The 17,488-nt window shown below is 33.9% G+C and overlaps 2 protein-coding genes across 4 annotated transcripts in view; one reads left to right on the top strand and one right to left on the bottom strand.

Moving 5' to 3' along the window:
- Window positions 1-4,553: 4,553 nt before the first annotated feature.
- awd (nucleoside diphosphate kinase) lies at window positions 4,554-6,262 on the bottom strand. Its single transcript, XM_017897105.1, has 3 exons — window positions 6,083-6,262; window positions 5,448-5,549; window positions 4,554-5,350 (listed from the first exon to the last, which is right to left on the bottom strand). The coding sequence occupies exons 1-3, from the start codon at window positions 6,260-6,262 to the stop codon at window positions 5,117-5,119; spliced, it is 516 nt and encodes a 171-aa protein (XP_017752594.1). The 3' UTR covers window positions 4,554-5,116.
- Window positions 6,263-6,932: 670 nt separating this feature from the next.
- Window positions 6,933-17,488, top strand: part of sxc (O-linked N-acetylglucosamine (GlcNAc) transferase sxc) — a 15,103-nt gene continuing 4,547 nt past the window's right edge. Inside the window, exons 1-8 of one of the 3 annotated variants that reach the window (XM_017897135.1) lie at window positions 6,933-7,181; window positions 7,274-7,453; window positions 10,769-10,919; window positions 10,997-11,240; window positions 11,426-11,494; window positions 14,912-15,108; window positions 17,189-17,278; window positions 17,349-17,487. In XM_017897135.1, the coding sequence (XP_017752624.1) occupies window positions 7,142-7,181; window positions 7,274-7,453; window positions 10,769-10,919; window positions 10,997-11,240; window positions 11,426-11,494; window positions 14,912-15,108; window positions 17,189-17,278; window positions 17,349-17,487 (1,110 nt within the window). In that variant the 5' untranslated portion in view covers window positions 6,933-7,141. Of the gene's footprint in view, window positions 7,182-7,273; window positions 7,454-9,575; window positions 10,054-10,768; window positions 10,920-10,996; window positions 11,241-11,425; window positions 11,495-14,911; window positions 15,109-17,188; window positions 17,279-17,348; window position 17,488 lie in introns of those variants that run through there. The other 2 variants (XM_017897134.1, XM_017897133.1) reach the window with 2 other exon arrangements.

The following is a 17,488-nucleotide window of genomic DNA, read 5'->3' as shown; positions in this document are numbered from 1 at the left end:
GTCGTGAGGATGACTTACGAAGCATGTACTTATCCAGTACACGAGAGCACGTCGCGTAGGCTAGTCGGTATTTACGAACGATCGCGATTATCGCGAGAACAATTATGTTCTATTTTCTAAACGAGGGAGATAAGAAAATGATAGAGAATTTATAAATTTCGCTCCAAGTTAGGTAGCTTACCTTTGTACAGATAGCGCGCACATGATACTTAGTCTATGGATCTATCTTATGATTACTTAAAAGTAAACGCACGCATCGTTCATTGATGTGTCGCAAACAGAATCTTGAGAAACCTAAAAGCTAAAACAGAATATATTATTGTTAATATGTAGCTGAAAGGAAAGGGATTAGTACGAGGAAACCATCAAGGATAATAACCAAATGGAACGAGCAAGCCAACGACGAGACCTGAGCAACATAACTACGAGACCGAAACATTCCAACGGTGATACATAAACATACCACCGAGGAAGCGCTCGAGTATTATACGAAATACTCGAACGCTCTAACGAAAACAAATCGAACGGAAGTCGTAAAATTTGTGAAAGGAAAGATTTAGCCAACGATGAACAAGTAAAGCATTCGAATATTGTACGAAATACTCGAATGCTGAAACAAAGAGACAAATAGAATGAAAGAAATAAAATCTGGAAGAAGAAAAATAATTAGAACCTGAAAGAAGAAATTATTGTTAAATTATTTAAGAGTGTGGACAATGGCCACTGAATAGCCATTGATCTAGCCATCGATGATATACAAATAAACCAAAGACGAAGCATTCGAATATTGTACGAAATACTCGAATGCACAAACAATGAAAACTAGAATACAAGAAATAGAATCTGAAAGAAGAAAGATAATTAAAACCTGAAACAAAAAATAATTAGTACCTGAAAGAAAGAATTATTAAATTATTTAAGAGAGTGAACAATGGCCACTGAATAGCCATTGATCTAGCCAACGATGATATACGAATAAACCAACGACGAAGCATTCGCATATTGTACAAAAGACTCGAATGCACAAACAATGAAATCTAGAATAAAAGAAATAGAATCTGAAAGATAATTAAAACCTGAAACAAACAGAAAGAATATTTACGCGGCCCTCCCCAAGTCCAAGCGACAACTGGTTCGAGCCTGCACGCGGGCCCCTTATATAGCGGCGGCCGACCGAAGATCGGCGAAAATTTCCGAACTTTACCGATTCCTTTAAAAGTTACTTTTTCGCTGTAATAACTAATAATTTATTATTTTTTTTTACTTTAATCGTTAATTTACGTTGTAAACTATTTGTTATCAACGATTTTAACTTGCTATTAACAATAAATTTATTCATTTATTAGCTTTTTGTAAGTTACGAATACATTTTAATAAAAATATGTTGTTTGTTTAAGTACTAACTAATAATTTATTAACATTTTTTACTTTTATCGTTAATATACGTTGTAAAATATGTGTTATTAACAATAAATGTAGCAATTTATTAACATTTTGCTAATTATAGATACATTTTCACGCAAATACGTTATATATACGAGTAATAGCCTATAATTCAATAATTTTTCCACTTGTACTATAAATTTACGTTGTGACCAATTTATTATTAGAAATAAGTGTAATAATTTTTACACTTTTGCAAATTATAGGTACATTTAAACATTAGTATGATATATCTCAAGTAATAACCAATGAATTAATTCTTTTCTTGTATTACAAATTTACACTATGAACAATTTATTATTAATAACAAATTGGATTATTTATACATTTTTATGAACTATAACTGTATTTGAATGACGTCATTGCCAAGAATTCCGTCCATTTACCGCTCGCCGTTCCAAAAATCGTCAAATGTTTAACTGAAACATCGAAAATTTGCAAAAGATAGGAAATATCTTAAACTTTGTGCATAGCTCTTAGCTTGGTATCGTTTTCCAAAAATTATTCTTTGGAAAACGATACCAATTACCAGGTCTCACCACGTGGAGGTGGCTATGCATCGAGACCCAGTCATGTGCCGTAGTGGTACAACCTACTGGTGCTATTCGTATCAAAGATAGCCTAATCTAACTTCGAGCGAACTAAATTAAAGTGACTCTACTGACACTTTATTTTATTTCGTGTCTTACAAAGGGGACTTCGATTCGATATACTAAAACTCTACTGTCGCAATAAAATAAATTCCAATAAAAATGGGGAATGAAATATAAAAGAAGCGAGCAAACAGAAAATCGCGGCGCGCCCGAACGAGATCGCGATTATTCGAAAGACCGACTAGCCTACGAGATGTACTCTCGTGTACAAGACAACTTCATGCCTCGGCACCCTCCCGATCGAACCTAGCCCACCCAGCCACCACAGACCCTGCCATAACTTACACGCGAACGAGAGCAATCGACGAACCAACGAAACATCCGAAATCAAGCCGAGGGTCCCTAGCGACGCTCTGTAGCCGGTCACGCAGGCCCCTGCCACATGGGGGAGAAATTAATCATCCCATGGGGTCTGACCGCAGGCCTATATGCAATGTCACGGCTACAGGGCCCATACCCCGGTCGTGCACGCGCTGGTGCCCAGGAAGACTAGGGCCGACAGACCCTCGAATTGACCCAGATGAGTGCCAGCTTGCTGACAACCCTAGAACCGATGCGTGACAAGGGTGGCAGTGGCGAGGGTGAGTGTCGGAACGAATCGTTTGGATGACTTACGAAACATGGAGTTATCAAGTACACGAGAGTACGTCGCGTAGGCTAGTCGGTACTTAAGAACAATCGCGATTATCGCGAGAACAATTATGTTCTATTTGGTAAACGAGAGGGTAGGAGAATTGATATATTTCGCTTCAAGTTATGTGGCTTACCTTTGAACGGATAGCGCGTACATGAAACTTAGTCTAGGCAGCTATCTTATAATTGCTTATAACTATTTAGGTCTAAATGCACGCATCCCGCGTCATCCAACGATGTCTTCCAAATGAAATCTTGAAAAACTTGAAAACCTAAAAAAAATATATATATAAAACTGAAAACAATATAGTTATAAATCTGAAATGAAACGGATTAGTAAGAGGAAAGACGATAAAAGCGAAATGAATATGAACCACAATGATAAACCAAATAGATGGAACAACCCAACGATGGGACATAAGAAACCTAACAATAACCCATAAGCAAACCAACAACGAAATATTCGAAATCTCAGGTAAGGATCAACAGAAAAGAAAAAATAATTAAATCCTAAAAAACAAAAAATATTGAAACCTGAAAAAATAATAAATTAGACCTGAAAAAGTAATAATTATTAAGAACCCAACAATGAGACATAAAGAACCTAAGGATGAAGTATAAAGATCCCAACGACGAAACATAAAGAACCTAACGATGAGACATTCGAATATTGTACAAAATATTCGAATTCTCAAATAAATATAAATAGGAACGAAAAACTAACATCTGAAAGAAAAAAAAATAATTAAATCCTGAAACAAGAAAAAATAATTAAAACCTGAAAGAAAACAAAACTTAATATCTGAAAACAAAAAAAAATAATTAGTAAATTGTTTACTGGGGTGGGATGAGGTTGGAGTAGTCATCCCTAACCTCACTTCGGATCCCCACCCCTCACGCAGAAAAAAAACTTAGATGTTATACTTCCGGAGTCGAAGCGACAAATGAGTTGTGCTGCGTCGCGTCGCCCTTTATATAGACGCCGATCGACCAAGCTCCCCACTCTGATCGGAAATTTTCGAACTTTGCCGATTTTATTAATTATTAATTTTCCGCTTTCATAAGCAATAATTTATTAATTTTTACACTTTTACTATAAATATATGTTGCTAACAATTTGTTAATAACAATATTAATTTGTTATTAAAAATCAGTGTGATAATTTATAAACATTTTGCAAATTGTAGCTACATTTTCACATAAGTACGTCATTATTTCAAGTAATAGCCAATAGTTTATTCATTTTTTTACTTTTTTTATAAGTTTACGTTATGGATAATTTGCTATTAACAATATTAATTTGTTATTAATAATCAGTGTAATAATTTATGAGCTTCTTAGAAATTATTGATATATTTTGACATAAGTACATTATAAGTTGAAGTAATAACCAGTAGTTTATTATTTCTTTTACTTTTATTATAAATTTACGTGGTGAACAATTTGTTAATAATGATATTCTTAAAAATATTAGAAGACTGCTTCTAATATTTATTTATACCCACTATATTGTATATTTTTATAAAATTAATTTTAATCGACATATACATATCAATAATTAATATTACATATTGTGTTCATGTCAACCAAATAAGTAATATATAAATTACTGCACAGATGCTACTCTACCATTTGGCTCTACACCACAGAATATAACATATGCTTACTATGAGATGGAAGTCACATATTTTTTATAAAAAATTAAGCAAACATGTAAACTCATCTTTTACATTTGCTTTTTGTTATTTTGTGTAATTATATAAAACATAATCGTTGTGAAATATATAATTGATTAATTATTTCTGAAATAGATAATGTGTTCCTTGGTCTTATTTCATTAATAGTTGCTTAGTAATAAAAACATTGCTGTCCTGTTTGTAATACATATTTTGCATAAAGAAATAATAAATTCTAACAAAAACAAAGTATTATCAATAATTTATTCGATTCACGAGATGTTACTTATAACTTAATTCTTTTCGGTGGTATGGTACTGATCGGAATTATTTTTGGGTCGCGTGCACTCACAAAATTACCTAAAAAACGATCGTGAAAAAATTGCCTAACATGTATCTGCAACGTAACACAGGTTTGCCGACAATACCTGCGGTTCGGTAAGAAAAATTTAATCTATAATGATATAATAATGATAATATTACGTAACAACCTTTGACCAATATCAATTCATATTAGAATAACTTACATTACTGAAGTTTCTCATTACTCAGTTATTATTAATCTTATATAAGAATGTGTTTTATTATTTTTAAAGCAAATTTACATACAATGAATCCTTGATAGTATTTAAATGACAATATACATGATCCAATTAACGTATGTGTCAGATTAAATATTACAATAAATACTTCTGTATTTATTTACATATTTTATTCATATATCCATTTTTCTGCGCAAGATGCCCAGTCAATAACTTCCTTCTCTTCTCCAAACCATAGTTTGATTTCTTTGTTGGCAGACTCAACAGAGTCAGATCCATGAATAATATTGCGTCCAACTTGAATACAAAAGTCACCACGAATTGTTCCTGGTGCAGAATCCTTTGGATTTGTTTCTCCCAACATAACGCGACCAGTTTTTACTGCATTTAATCCTTCCCATACCTAAAAGGCATTTATAATATTTAATTGCCATATAAGATATATCTTTTAATTTTATTATATAAAAGCAATTTATTATTATTGTATAGAAAATAATTACCATTGGTACTACAGGACCTGAACTCATATATTTAACCAAACCAGGAAAAAATGGTCTAGATGCTAGATCTGAATAATGTTTCTTTAACAAATCCTCGGTTGGCTTAAACAGAAATAAACTTTTTATTACTACGCTCTTAAATTAAATTATTTGTATTCCATCTTGGAATCATATTATTAAATAATATAAAAGCCATAATGTAACACAAGTATTATATTAAACAATTTTATTTATAGACTATGTACTACTATTATATCAAAATACTGATTAATTGTATTCAATTTACTTCAATAGTAATAATGTATAAAAATTAATTTTGTACTAAATCATTAAAATACACAAAAATCTTTTGTATATCTTAATGATAAATGAAACAAAGAAATTGCAAATAACAAAATTAACATTTCGACTATTAATCTTGATAAGATATAATATCATATGGCTTAATGATAAAGGTCACGACAAGAATCATTCATTCTATCAATGGTAAAATACAACAAATTCTTTTGGCATCAAAATTTTTACCTAAAAGTATGCACTAATATAGAACAACTACTCGTTGTAGAAAATGACGGTATGGATATTTTTTTTTAAAGTAGATAACTAAGTACTTAAGCATATGTAAAGGAACTTACCCACAACATTTTCATCGCTACAAGCTTAAAACCTTTTTCTTCAAAGCGTTGAATTATTTTCCCAACGAGTCCACGCTGGACACCATCAGGTTTGACCATAATAAACGTACGTTCTTTGTTTTCTCCCATTATTAATGTGTAAAATAAACGAAATAAGACTAATACAGTACACAAAACCATCCAACACCGGCAACAGCACCGAAAGAATGAGAACGAAGAAATAGATTGGATCTTCGCTTATTCGAATTCTACCAACGTGGTGGGGAAGTTACTCTTGAGCTTTTACCGTATGGCGCTCGTGTATGATCAAGAATGATCATATGTCTGTTCAATAATTTATCCTTTCTTAACTTTTCATAATTTACTACTTTTTACGTATTTCTGTATGACAAATATGAATATTTGTAGTTTCAAATATTTTTATTTTTATTTATACCACGAAATGTAAAACGTCGTAACTTTAAAGAACAAGAATATGACTAATTATTACAATAGTAACATAAAAATACATTAAGAATTAACGAAATAAAAAATATACATATCATTATTCTTTTAAAGCAAAAAGAATTTTATTACATTTATAAATGAAGAAATGTCATACAATATAAAATTGCTAATTAATACGTATTAATTGTCTAATAAATCTTCTTTCCTGATATAACCATTAAAATATTATGATACTACTATTAATCATTATTCCTCCCTATTTTATCAAATTTCAACATTTACGAAAAACAATACTTGTACAACTCGATTATCAGTTACATCAGCATGACGTATTTCCCGCGCGTAGAACAGCACGAGTCTCTGACCTGGAATACGTTCATCGATTGGTTTTTCGCATCAGTCCATGTTACGTATATGCGGTCCACGTTATGTTAAAGTTTTCATACCGTTGACGGACGTTCGTGAAGAACTTAGTTGCTGTGATAAAGTCTTATACAATAGAATTTTAACGAATAAGATAATTGACAGTTATATAATTTGCTTTTTACATGATTTGCATATTGTCTACTAATTCTTGGTTTAAGTAAAGTGCTTGAAAATCCATGATGGCGCATGCTGAAATATTGCGCTAGTGCACGTCGATGTAAGTGCCGTGCGTACCTGTTTTTGTTTCGGTTCTTCAAAAATTATAGAATTTTCTCTGATTTATTACGATTTCTAATTACCATATTGAATTTTTGTCAGATTTTTTGATTCTGGCTATCAAAATTCTTGTGCCGTTCTTGTCCACATCATTTTTTATGCTGGCTGTCATCATGCAAGCACCGCAGCAGCCACAGCAGCAACAGCAGCAGAATCATCAACAAATCGCAGGCACCAGTGTCATTCTCAAAATGAACGAGATACAACAGCTTTCAACAGTTGGTACGTAATAAGAAAATTTTAACTGCGTATTATTTCATTTTAAGAATAAAACCTTCGTTAATGAGATCCAGTCAAATGAGTAATGAGTTTATAGATATTCACTTTAAAATGTTCTAATTCATGTTACTAAAAATACATCCTGTACAAATATCTATTAAAAATTAATCCTAACAAATAAAAAAATTATATAGATTCGTTTAATGTTTGTAAATTTCTCCACATTATATATGTAGTTGTATCTACTACTTAGATAAATTTAGTAATTTTATCAAAATTAAATTTTAGTTGATACTTTAAAAAGGTAATTATATAAAACGGAAATTATTCATACAGAAAAAATTATTACCAATATGTTGCCCAGTTATTTATTTTATGTATATTATTATTTAATTTATGGTAGTATCGTAACTACGATATAAAAGGAAGCTCTGTATGTGTGTTGTGTCCGCGCGCACTTGATCATGTGCTGGAGAGGAGAAAGGGGAAGAGGATGGGGGAGGGGGGAGAGAGAGAGAGAGAGAGAGAGAGAGAGAATGTTCATGTATGTACCAAAAATGTAATTTTTGGATAACGTCAAATAATGAGAGATATTTAAAAAGTCTATCACATGTAACTGTATTTTTACGAGTCTATAAAGAGTTTGTTGTATAGAACATTTGTTGAAAAGACGCGTATATACATAGAAAGTATAACTAAGAGGTTATCGTGTAGGCACCCAAATACAGGTATAGCTCAATATATAATTGCTGTCCTTAAAAGTATTCGATAGTTTTATAATTCATTTTATATTTTTTACAAATAGAAGCATTACTATTCTACCGTTGGCGTGTATGATTTTCCCCTTTTCGAGCCTATTCTCCCTTAAGCTACCTATTCTTTCCCCTTGCTCTTCAGTCGTCGTTTCCGCTTCATCAAAGTGACGGTGGAATATTCCACTGGGTACCTATTTCATCTGCTTTTCGTACGAGAGGGTGGGGATGACCGTTTCTTCATATATTTCAGTGGTTCTTTTGCCTTTTTTGTGTGACAGTATAGTAGTTTTGTATCTAAGAAGTTATTTATTGTAACAATTCATATTTCACAATTGCATAATATTTTTACCATGGCTGATACTATTTTAAATTTTAAATTAGGCAACAATATGTTCAAATTCTAATAAACATACGTTACTCCTATACAATAAATTATACATGTGTACTTTTAAAAATTGATATTATAGTACTAAAAGTGTTGGTTTGACCTTTGAGACTTCAGTTTTAATACTAAAAATAGCTAATCGATTTCAAAAGTCAGTTTTATTCATAGAGATTGAGTACCACTGTCTTGATTTCTTTGTTGCCGCCAGACACGTACTGTGAGTGTATGTGCCCCGTTTATGTTGAAATGTATATATTCCTATTCTTGCTGTTAGTTATAAGAATAATTTGCACTTCGAAATTTTTTCTTAATAAAAAAGTGCTAATAAACAATTAAAAAGTAAAAAAATAAATTTGTTGATAAATTGAAAATAAAAGTAATCTTATTTTGTAATAGATTTTGTTGTAACTGTAGATTATTAGTTATTATTTTCAAGTAACGCATCATAAGTTGAAATATACTTATTTTCTGAAGCTTTCATTGATGTATATACAAAATTTTTCATGAATAATGAAACCATGAAACATGTATATAAAGATATTTATTTGTGTATTACTACGTATTGTCTATATTTTCATACTTTATTAAAAAATATACATATACGTATGTATCAAAAGAAAGATTAGTAACTTAATGAAAAAGAGATTTATGTATTTTGAATATAAGCAATTCGTATTTTTCATTTATAAAACATAACTTAATTGATTCTTCAGTCGTATCTTTGCTATATTCAGATGTGGTAAAGGTACAAAATTATTAAACACAAAAAAGCTGAATACAGATGTAAAAGGATTAAGGTTCCGAATACAATGTTTACGGTCCTGGGCCGGGTGTCTTCCTTACCCCCTTCTTCTGCTTTTACCCAGCGACGCAGGAGTCCGCCATAGTTATCGAGTTGACCAATCAGCTTGCTTCTTGGCTGGCGGGGATAACCTGGCCAAAGCGTAACTTGTATAGGAACACAGAGGACACAGTGTGTATAGAAACGAAGAATTAATAACTGTCGTAGGCTGTTTTGCGATAGCTAAGGAACGTAATACTAATAATATACACGAAAAAACTGAGTTTGAAGAATAAAAATATTTTGAACACGAGTAGCAAACATTTTCCTAAAGAAAAAATTGAATTACTAATACTAGTGCGTGGAGGAAAAGTCTCGAAATTAGTCGAAAGTGACTGCGTGGAAACAGCGTGCGTGTGTAGTACCGGGAAGAATAGTGCAACGTAATCGGAAAAATTCGTTACCAAAATGAGCGTAAGATTGGTAGAGAAGAAAGAAAACGTTATAAAAAATTCGACCGGCGTAATCGGAAACGTCGTCAATAGTTCAGATGACGTTTGTAATGGAACCGTCGAATGGCAAAATGGACAGAATCTCCTAGTTGTTACACAGGATACTCAGGGCAAAGAGCTAATTGCAATCGCTGACAATCAGACTATTAATGTTGCAGTTGATTCCTACTGTTCGTATTTTTTTCTTATGCTATTCAAAGTTCCCTATTTACCGGCAAAAAAAATCGATATATTTTAAACATAGAAAACAATATAGCTTTTACCTTAATTTTTTATTAAGTTTTCGATATGACGTGCAATATTCAAAAATATATATATGGAAATTAGAATAATAATGTCATAAGAATACCTCAAATTAATAGAAGTTATTATTTTTTATATTATGTCATATTTCTGATATTTTTAGATATCTTTCTTTTGTTTAATTTAAAATTAAAAAAACAAGTAATATTTATTATTAATTGAATTTCGCATTCAATCTCCCTGTACGATTCATATTGTGCTTTATATAATACGTGCACGTTTTTCAAACGAAAATCGTCTACGTATTATACCGGTTAACAAGATTAGCCATATACTGATTTGAAATGTACACGTGTCGTCACATAAGTCTTCTTTCACCACATATATTTTTCTAAATTATATTGTCTTAAGTTTGAGAAATATGTGTCGTTTTAAGTACAAAAATAATTCGAAACTAAACTGAATGAATTTATTTATAATAAATGACTTGTTCTGATTAAGAAGTGTATTAAATATTGAATACATTGTTGCATATGTTTTGTATTTGCTTGAGCATTAATGAATTTTACTGCTGTATATTTTTAAAAATTGTATGTATATATACCTGTGAATTAATTTTTTTTTTTTTTTTTTTTTTTTTAGGGTTATTGGAACTTGCCCATAGAGAATATCAGGCAGGAGATTATGAAAATGCTGAAAGACATTGTATGCAATTATGGAGGCAGGAAACAAATAACACAGGAGTCCTTCTACTATTGTCTTCTATTCATTTCCAATGTAAAAGGCTAGAAAAGTATGCATTTTCTATATCAATTGTTACAAAATTGTCAAGTAAAATATGAGTATAACAAATTTGTTTTCACATTTTAGATCTGCTCATTATAGTAGCTTAGCGATAAAGCAGAATCCCTTATTGGCAGAAGCTTACAGCAATCTTGGGAATGTTTTCAAAGAAAATGGCCAGCTACAAGAAGCTTTGGAAAACTACCGTCATGCTGTTAGATTGAAACCAGATTTCATTGATGGATACATCAATCTAGCTGCTGCATTAGTTGCTGCTGGGGATATGGAACAAGCAGTTCAAGCATATGTTACTGCTCTACAATACAACCCTGTGAGAAATTCACCGTATTATTCCACAAGAGTTTTTATGCTACTTTGCAGATTCTGCACATATTTAATTTGTAGTTAATACCATTAAATGCTAAATATATTTTTAGACAAATCTCTAAAAGCTTTTTGTTTAACGTCATAAAATAAATATATATTTTACGTTTCTTTTTTCTTTACATGTTACAGGATCTGTACTGTGTGAGAAGCGATCTCGGTAATCTTTTGAAAGCATTAGCAAGACTTGATGAAGCTAAGGTAGGTTTTTTTGTCTGTTGTACATTGTCGTAATTTAATCTAACGTGTCACACATATATTCGGATGCATCGGTACTATGATCGTACCATAGGATATTGGTCATTGCTGTGACGTTTCAGCGATTTTGTTTTTGGCAAGGTACAGATGCATTTCGTAAAATCTGCACGAGTACTAGTTAGCCGCTCCATAGAATAGTTAGGAACACCTGGTATCCGTGTACTAGAAACGTAAAGCTCTTTCTCTTTGTAGTAAAATATGTGCGCGGCGCACGATGACCTGCTATCAAAAATAATTACACGTCGTTTTAAAAGGGACTACAAATTGAAAATTTTAATTTTGGTAGCAATCTATCGTGCGTGTTTTCCCACGTAATTAACTGACTACTGCGTTTGGCGTTCTTGTTTTGTGTTAGTTTGTTTACCGGGAACCAGCAAAGATATTTAGAACAATATAACGTTCCTTATAAGGCATCAAACGCAGCACGAGAGTTTAAATTTAAAATTAGCTGAAGATTATATGAAATCCTTCTTCGCATTGCGCGTTTTGCAATAACACTGATAAGAACAACAATGAAATTTTCTTGCTTGATGTTATTGCAAAGTTTAACTTGCCGATTCTATTATAGCAATATATCTTTTTCATTCTTGATTAAGGGAAGTCTATCATTTTGTTTCTTGAGCTACAATAGGATCAGCATCGCGCGAATGTAGTACTTAAGCTCATCTCATTTGATTCAGCTCATTCTGAATGTGTATTTACTTTAGGTATACTGATCCGTTACATATACGTGGACAAATGCGACCTTCTTTTTCCAACTATTCTGTCCAACTTTGAAAGTAAACAAATTTGTATGTACGATGATTGCGCGAGGTCACTTGATCAAATTCGTATCTGTAATATTTGATGAAAGTGATTAATAATCTTTTATCTTTTGAAATCTATGCGAATTACTTGCACATTAGTTCTTGTGGCAAGACAAGCACGAAAGAATTTAAAAATTTGGAAACTTACGGGATTTTTGATTCCCAAGGGTTTCATTTACTTTAATAGTGTGTTAATAAAGCAAGTGAATCAAGTGGCCTACTTCATAATAAGCAGCGCGGCGCAGCGATGTTCGACAAGTGAAAATGATTGCAGACAGTATAAACTCATTGACAACTTTGCGTATTCAACATTTATTTCGTATCATATTCTTTGTTTAATTCATTGTACTCTCTGCAAACAAAACTCGTCGACAAAACTCAATGCAGCAAAGGGAAAGACTTTCCGATAAATTTCCTATCGTTCTTGAGCGCTTTCTAGTTCACTCGTTTGTTTTTCGTTTAGCACGTTTTGCCACCAGTAATATTACATTTACCGAAAGATATTTATCCTTATATAATATCGATACCTATCTGTGGAGCAATAAAATAGAAGTTGACTATTTTCTCCTAGAAAGGATTTTCCAAATTCATTACTTGTTTATATGAAAAATGTTTATGATTTTTCGAAACCTAGTTAAGATTTGAAATTAACAATTGTTCTTTAATATCGTATTCGGAAATTTATTTTCAAAGTAATAACAGCCTATATCAGGCCACTGGGATAAACTCTAGGCAATTATAATATGGTGGCTGACGAGCTCAGCGAAGCGTGTCTTTTACCGGCACGTGTAACTAGGTACTTCTGTATACGTATTAAAAAAAAAAAAAAAAAAAAGAAAAAAGAAAAAAGTAGTAAATAAAGAATGAAAAAAAAAAGACAAAGTTGAGGCGAAGAGTATCAGTGAAGAGACATTAACGCAGCTGTCTTGTTGTTGTGGATGGGATGATCAACTCTAGGAAGGGAAGTCGGAGCAATGTGATTGGTCGGTTACCATGGGTTCCTTCGTCAAAGGGTGAATCTGAATCTGGTTATTCAGTAACACACTGTCTCTCGGTCTAAGTTTATTATGAGAGCTTGCAAGCCGTACCTACCGTCAACCTACCAAAGGGTACACTGCAGGTAAAGTAATTCCCAAGGCCGATCTCTGAACATTCCATGAGACCAATTGATTCCATTGTTTCACGAGAGATTGAAAGTTGGATGAATTTAACTTAGGATTATAAGGCCCAGCAGTATCTGCGTTTGTAGTATATACGAGCGTAAATAAGCAGGGCTAATAGGTGAAATAACTCGGGAATTATATTATGCAAATTTTACAATTTGCTCCCGTTTCACGAGAATCCTCTGATAAAGCTTCCAACTTTCTTTCTATCCATCTCCAGTTATCCTGATGCTACAGTCGTACTTGTTCTTGTTATCCAGTATCTGTTGATCATTTCCTATAGAGATCGGCCGACTGTAAATGCCCTTTTACTTATTGTTTAGGTACGGATTACTCTGTTTTTATAACAATGCAGCCCGCCTCTCGGCACGCGCGATGCACATCCCTGCTTGACCCTTAGGAGCGTCGTCACGTAAAGAAGATTTTGGACAAATTTTTTCTTACACTACGAATAGATTATAATACAAATTTAACCAATTATGAACGTTGATTAAAAGGATATGTTGGTAATGAAAAACAATGTTTGTTTAAGCTCATCGACTAAGAATGGACAATGTTGGAGGTGAATTGGCCAAGTGAATTAAGCAGAACTGAACTAATGATGGCGAGGGGGCGTACTTCGTGTCGTCGAGTCCACCGGACGCATTCCGGAGAATCGATGGACACGAGTCGAGACACCCGTATCGCTTATTTTCTATGATGACGTTTCTAGCGCGCACCTAAACCCTTTTCTCCCGATGTAACACTAGATTCCAATCCATTACACATTGTGTGATTTGTAAAATGGGTTTCGCTCTCTCTGTCTCCGATTCGTGCTCGTTTTCCTCCGGAAAGAAGCGTAATTCGAGCAAGTAATCTTAGAAATTGAAAGGTCCGTAATTAGCCTTTCTTATCGATTATACATGAGGCATTAGTCTTAATTCGTGTATCTTATTCGATGTACCGTTACTTATGTATGTACAAAATTGTTGAATTGTATCAGCATGTATCAAATCTTTCTTAGCCATTGGCAAACTTTTGGTTTCTTTTTGAATTACTATCTATCGATTAGAAAATTAAAATAAGGTTAACGATATAAGGGAATGATATAAAGATACAATTCAATTCTAAGAAATTGATTTTATCCAAATTTGTGTACATGGAAATAACTTTGTCGCGAATAATTCACATTGGAAACTGTGCAACATAATGGCTTAGTACGAAGGAGAAGGAGTTAATGAAAGGAGACAGAGAAGGCGATGGTATGAAGAGACAATGTAATTCTTTGAGGTTTAGCGAAGATGGTGAAGTGTGTGTAAGCTGCGGCGCGGCGAGGAGAGGTCGGGCAATGTGCGCGGCGCGTCCCTAACAGTACGCGAGTATCTTCTCTGATGTTTCATTTATGTCTATAGGCCTGCTATCTAAAGGCGATTGAAACGCGTCCAGACTTCGCGGTCGCATGGAGCAATCTTGGCTGTGTCTTCAATGCCCAAGGAGAAATATGGCTGGCGATTCATCACTTCGAGAAAGCCGTGGCTCTGGATCCCAACTTTTTGGACGCCTACATCAATCTTGGCAACGTTCTCAAAGAGGCCAGAATCTTTGATAGGTAAGAAAACTATTGGAAACATGGTGTCTAAGCGCTTTAGATGTGTGCTATCCAAACATAGTATTGTTCAAAATATATTTTATATTTTGTAAAATATATTTGCATCGCATGTATGATATACTATGCTAACAATCTATTTATTAAACTCTGAATTTCTGTAGACAACATTGATGCGAATAATAGGAGCAATGCAAAATTTGTTAGCAAGATATAAAGCTTCAGAATGTTCGCTTATAGTTGCTTCATAAAACTTTTAAAATATGATGTTTCATTTCTCCATGAAGTATTTTGTTCAAAATATTTGTTTATAATTATTAAAATATAACGATAGTTAAATTATAAAAATTAATAGTACTTATAGACTATATACTAAAAATCTATTCATTATCTGAAAGATTTTCGTTTTCTCTTTTGCTCATGTTATCACAGTACAAGTACAATGCGACATCTGGAGACTCAATTGTAAACTAACCCTTAAAATGCACAGTTTGATCGATCATCGTTTTTATTTCGTATAGACGTTGATTTTAAAGTCTGTGCTAGAGCAAAGTGGCTTTATAGTTATTCCTTTAATGTTGCATCGTCACATTAACGGTAGTGAGGAGCCACACAGTCCATTTTGTTTTCCCCCGATCAATGCAACGAGCTTACAAAGGTTCTTCGTAGCATTCCTAGCGTTTGGTGTAATGGAGCGTGCTCTATTTTTATCGACGCGTTAAAAAAGGACCGCGAAGTTGGAAAGTTTCACACGTTCCGCTGTGAAACACGTTTTACCGAGAAATCGCGAGCAAAGCGCATGAGCCAGCGTGTAAACAGCGAATCGATATTCATACAGCGTCCTTTCAAGTTCATCGTCTTTTGTTTCTCCAGAGCGATGTCCGCTGGCAACCTCTTTTCGTGCACAACGTGAATTTCCAATTCCCTAGGTGTGCTTACAATTTTTATCTACCTCGCTTGCTGCGGTGACGAAACGTTTCGAGTATTCTACGCTGTTGCAATTTTCAGATCTACTTGCTCTCCCAATATATTAAAGATACACTGATTCACGTTTGAGAGAAAGAATCGCGTTGAATAAAAAATTTGGTTGAAAGTAAAAGAAGGAAATTAATACCCAAAGCGTGTGTGTTATGAGGAAAGGAAAAGAGTGGTATTATAATACCACGTTGGGGTTTCTGCGTTTCGTTCGTCTTCCAAGAATTTCGACGTTGCGATATATACACACGTACACTGGCATTTCATATATATGCTGGCATTTAGTGGGGAGAAAATGGGGCTCGGTTGGCAACAAAGAGAAAATTGCCTCGGTAATACGATTTCTTTATTTACGCGTGTTCGGAATCTTTGGAATCTCCACCATTACGCACAATAGCGGGAGAAACTCGAGGACAACTATCGATTCCAAGGATCGCTCCGCCCCCACGAGGGAGAGAACCCCTTTTACTCCTCGTGGGAGGGTGCAAGTCCTTAACGGGTTTGCCAAAAACGCGTAGCTCGTGGCAAGTTTCGCGGCGGAAGCTTGTCACAATATCGCGTCTGCTATTTGTTGACGTAGCTGAGTTTTTCACATTGAAAATATACATGTAAAGAAATTAATTTATCGAGATACCGAAATGGAGAAGGAATGGACTGCCAGTGCATTGTCGTGTATACGATGATCTCACCCTCCACCACAATTGCACCCTCATTACGCGTGCAGTTAGAACGAGCACTATCACGATCTTCAACCCCTGGATGTATTTCGTGGATAAAATATAGCGTGAAAAGGTTAATTTCTTACTACTTTCCGCGTACCCGGCATCTACTTTCCTCCCACGTCATGTCGCTATATACAGCCATGTGTGGCACGTGTGCATTTCGTTCAGGACAACGTCGGGTGTGGTATCACGAGTCATTGTTAACGATTCGAAAGCAACGAAGAACCTTTTTATGCAGTTGCACGGATATTACGGTGAATCCCTATTCATTCAATCGGGATCGATAAAATTATGATTCGTCGTTCGTTCGAGAAACGACCGTTTCAAATGTTTTCTTTCGCTGTGCGGTGCATTTTAATGATACACGGTTTTTCTGTTTATCACAGAGCTGTAGCTGCTTATCTGCGTGCTTTGAATCTCAGCCCAAACAATGCAGTCGTACATGGAAATTTGGCGTGTGTTTACTACGAACAAGGGTGAGTGATAGAACGATCCAAGATTTCAAGTAATTATTTTGTATTTCATGCTAATCGTTTTATTTTACAGGCTTATCGATTTGGCGATTGATACATACCGTCGTGCTATCGAGCTACAACCGAATTTCCCAGATGCTTACTGCAATTTGGCAAATGCGCTCAAGGAGAAGGGACAAGTGGTCGAGGCTGAGGATTGTTATAATACCGCTC

Source organism: Eufriesea mexicana, unplaced genomic scaffold, assembly GCF_001483705.2.
Source record: "Eufriesea mexicana isolate 0111107269 unplaced genomic scaffold, ASM148370v2 scaffold386, whole genome shotgun sequence".
NCBI classification, from domain to species: domain Eukaryota; kingdom Metazoa; phylum Arthropoda; class Insecta; order Hymenoptera; family Apidae; genus Eufriesea; species Eufriesea mexicana.
The sequence above is the reverse complement of the archived record's forward strand: the minus strand, read 5'-3'. Positions and strand labels throughout refer to the sequence as shown.

What these genes read in the sequence shown, in the direction of transcription:
- awd (XM_017897105.1), bottom strand. Translation starts at nt 6,262, where the DNA reads ATGGTTTTGTGTACTGTATTAGTCTTATTTCGTTTATTTTACACATTA. An exon ending in TAGCGATGAAAATGTTGTGG is followed by an intron (nt 5,550 to 6,082) that starts GTAAGTTCCTTT and finishes TTTCTGTTTAAG; the next exon opens with CCAACCGAGGATTTGTTAAA. An exon ending in CAGGTCCTGTAGTACCAATG is followed by an intron (nt 5,351 to 5,447) that starts GTAATTATTTTC and finishes AATGCCTTTTAG; the next exon opens with GTATGGGAAGGATTAAATGC.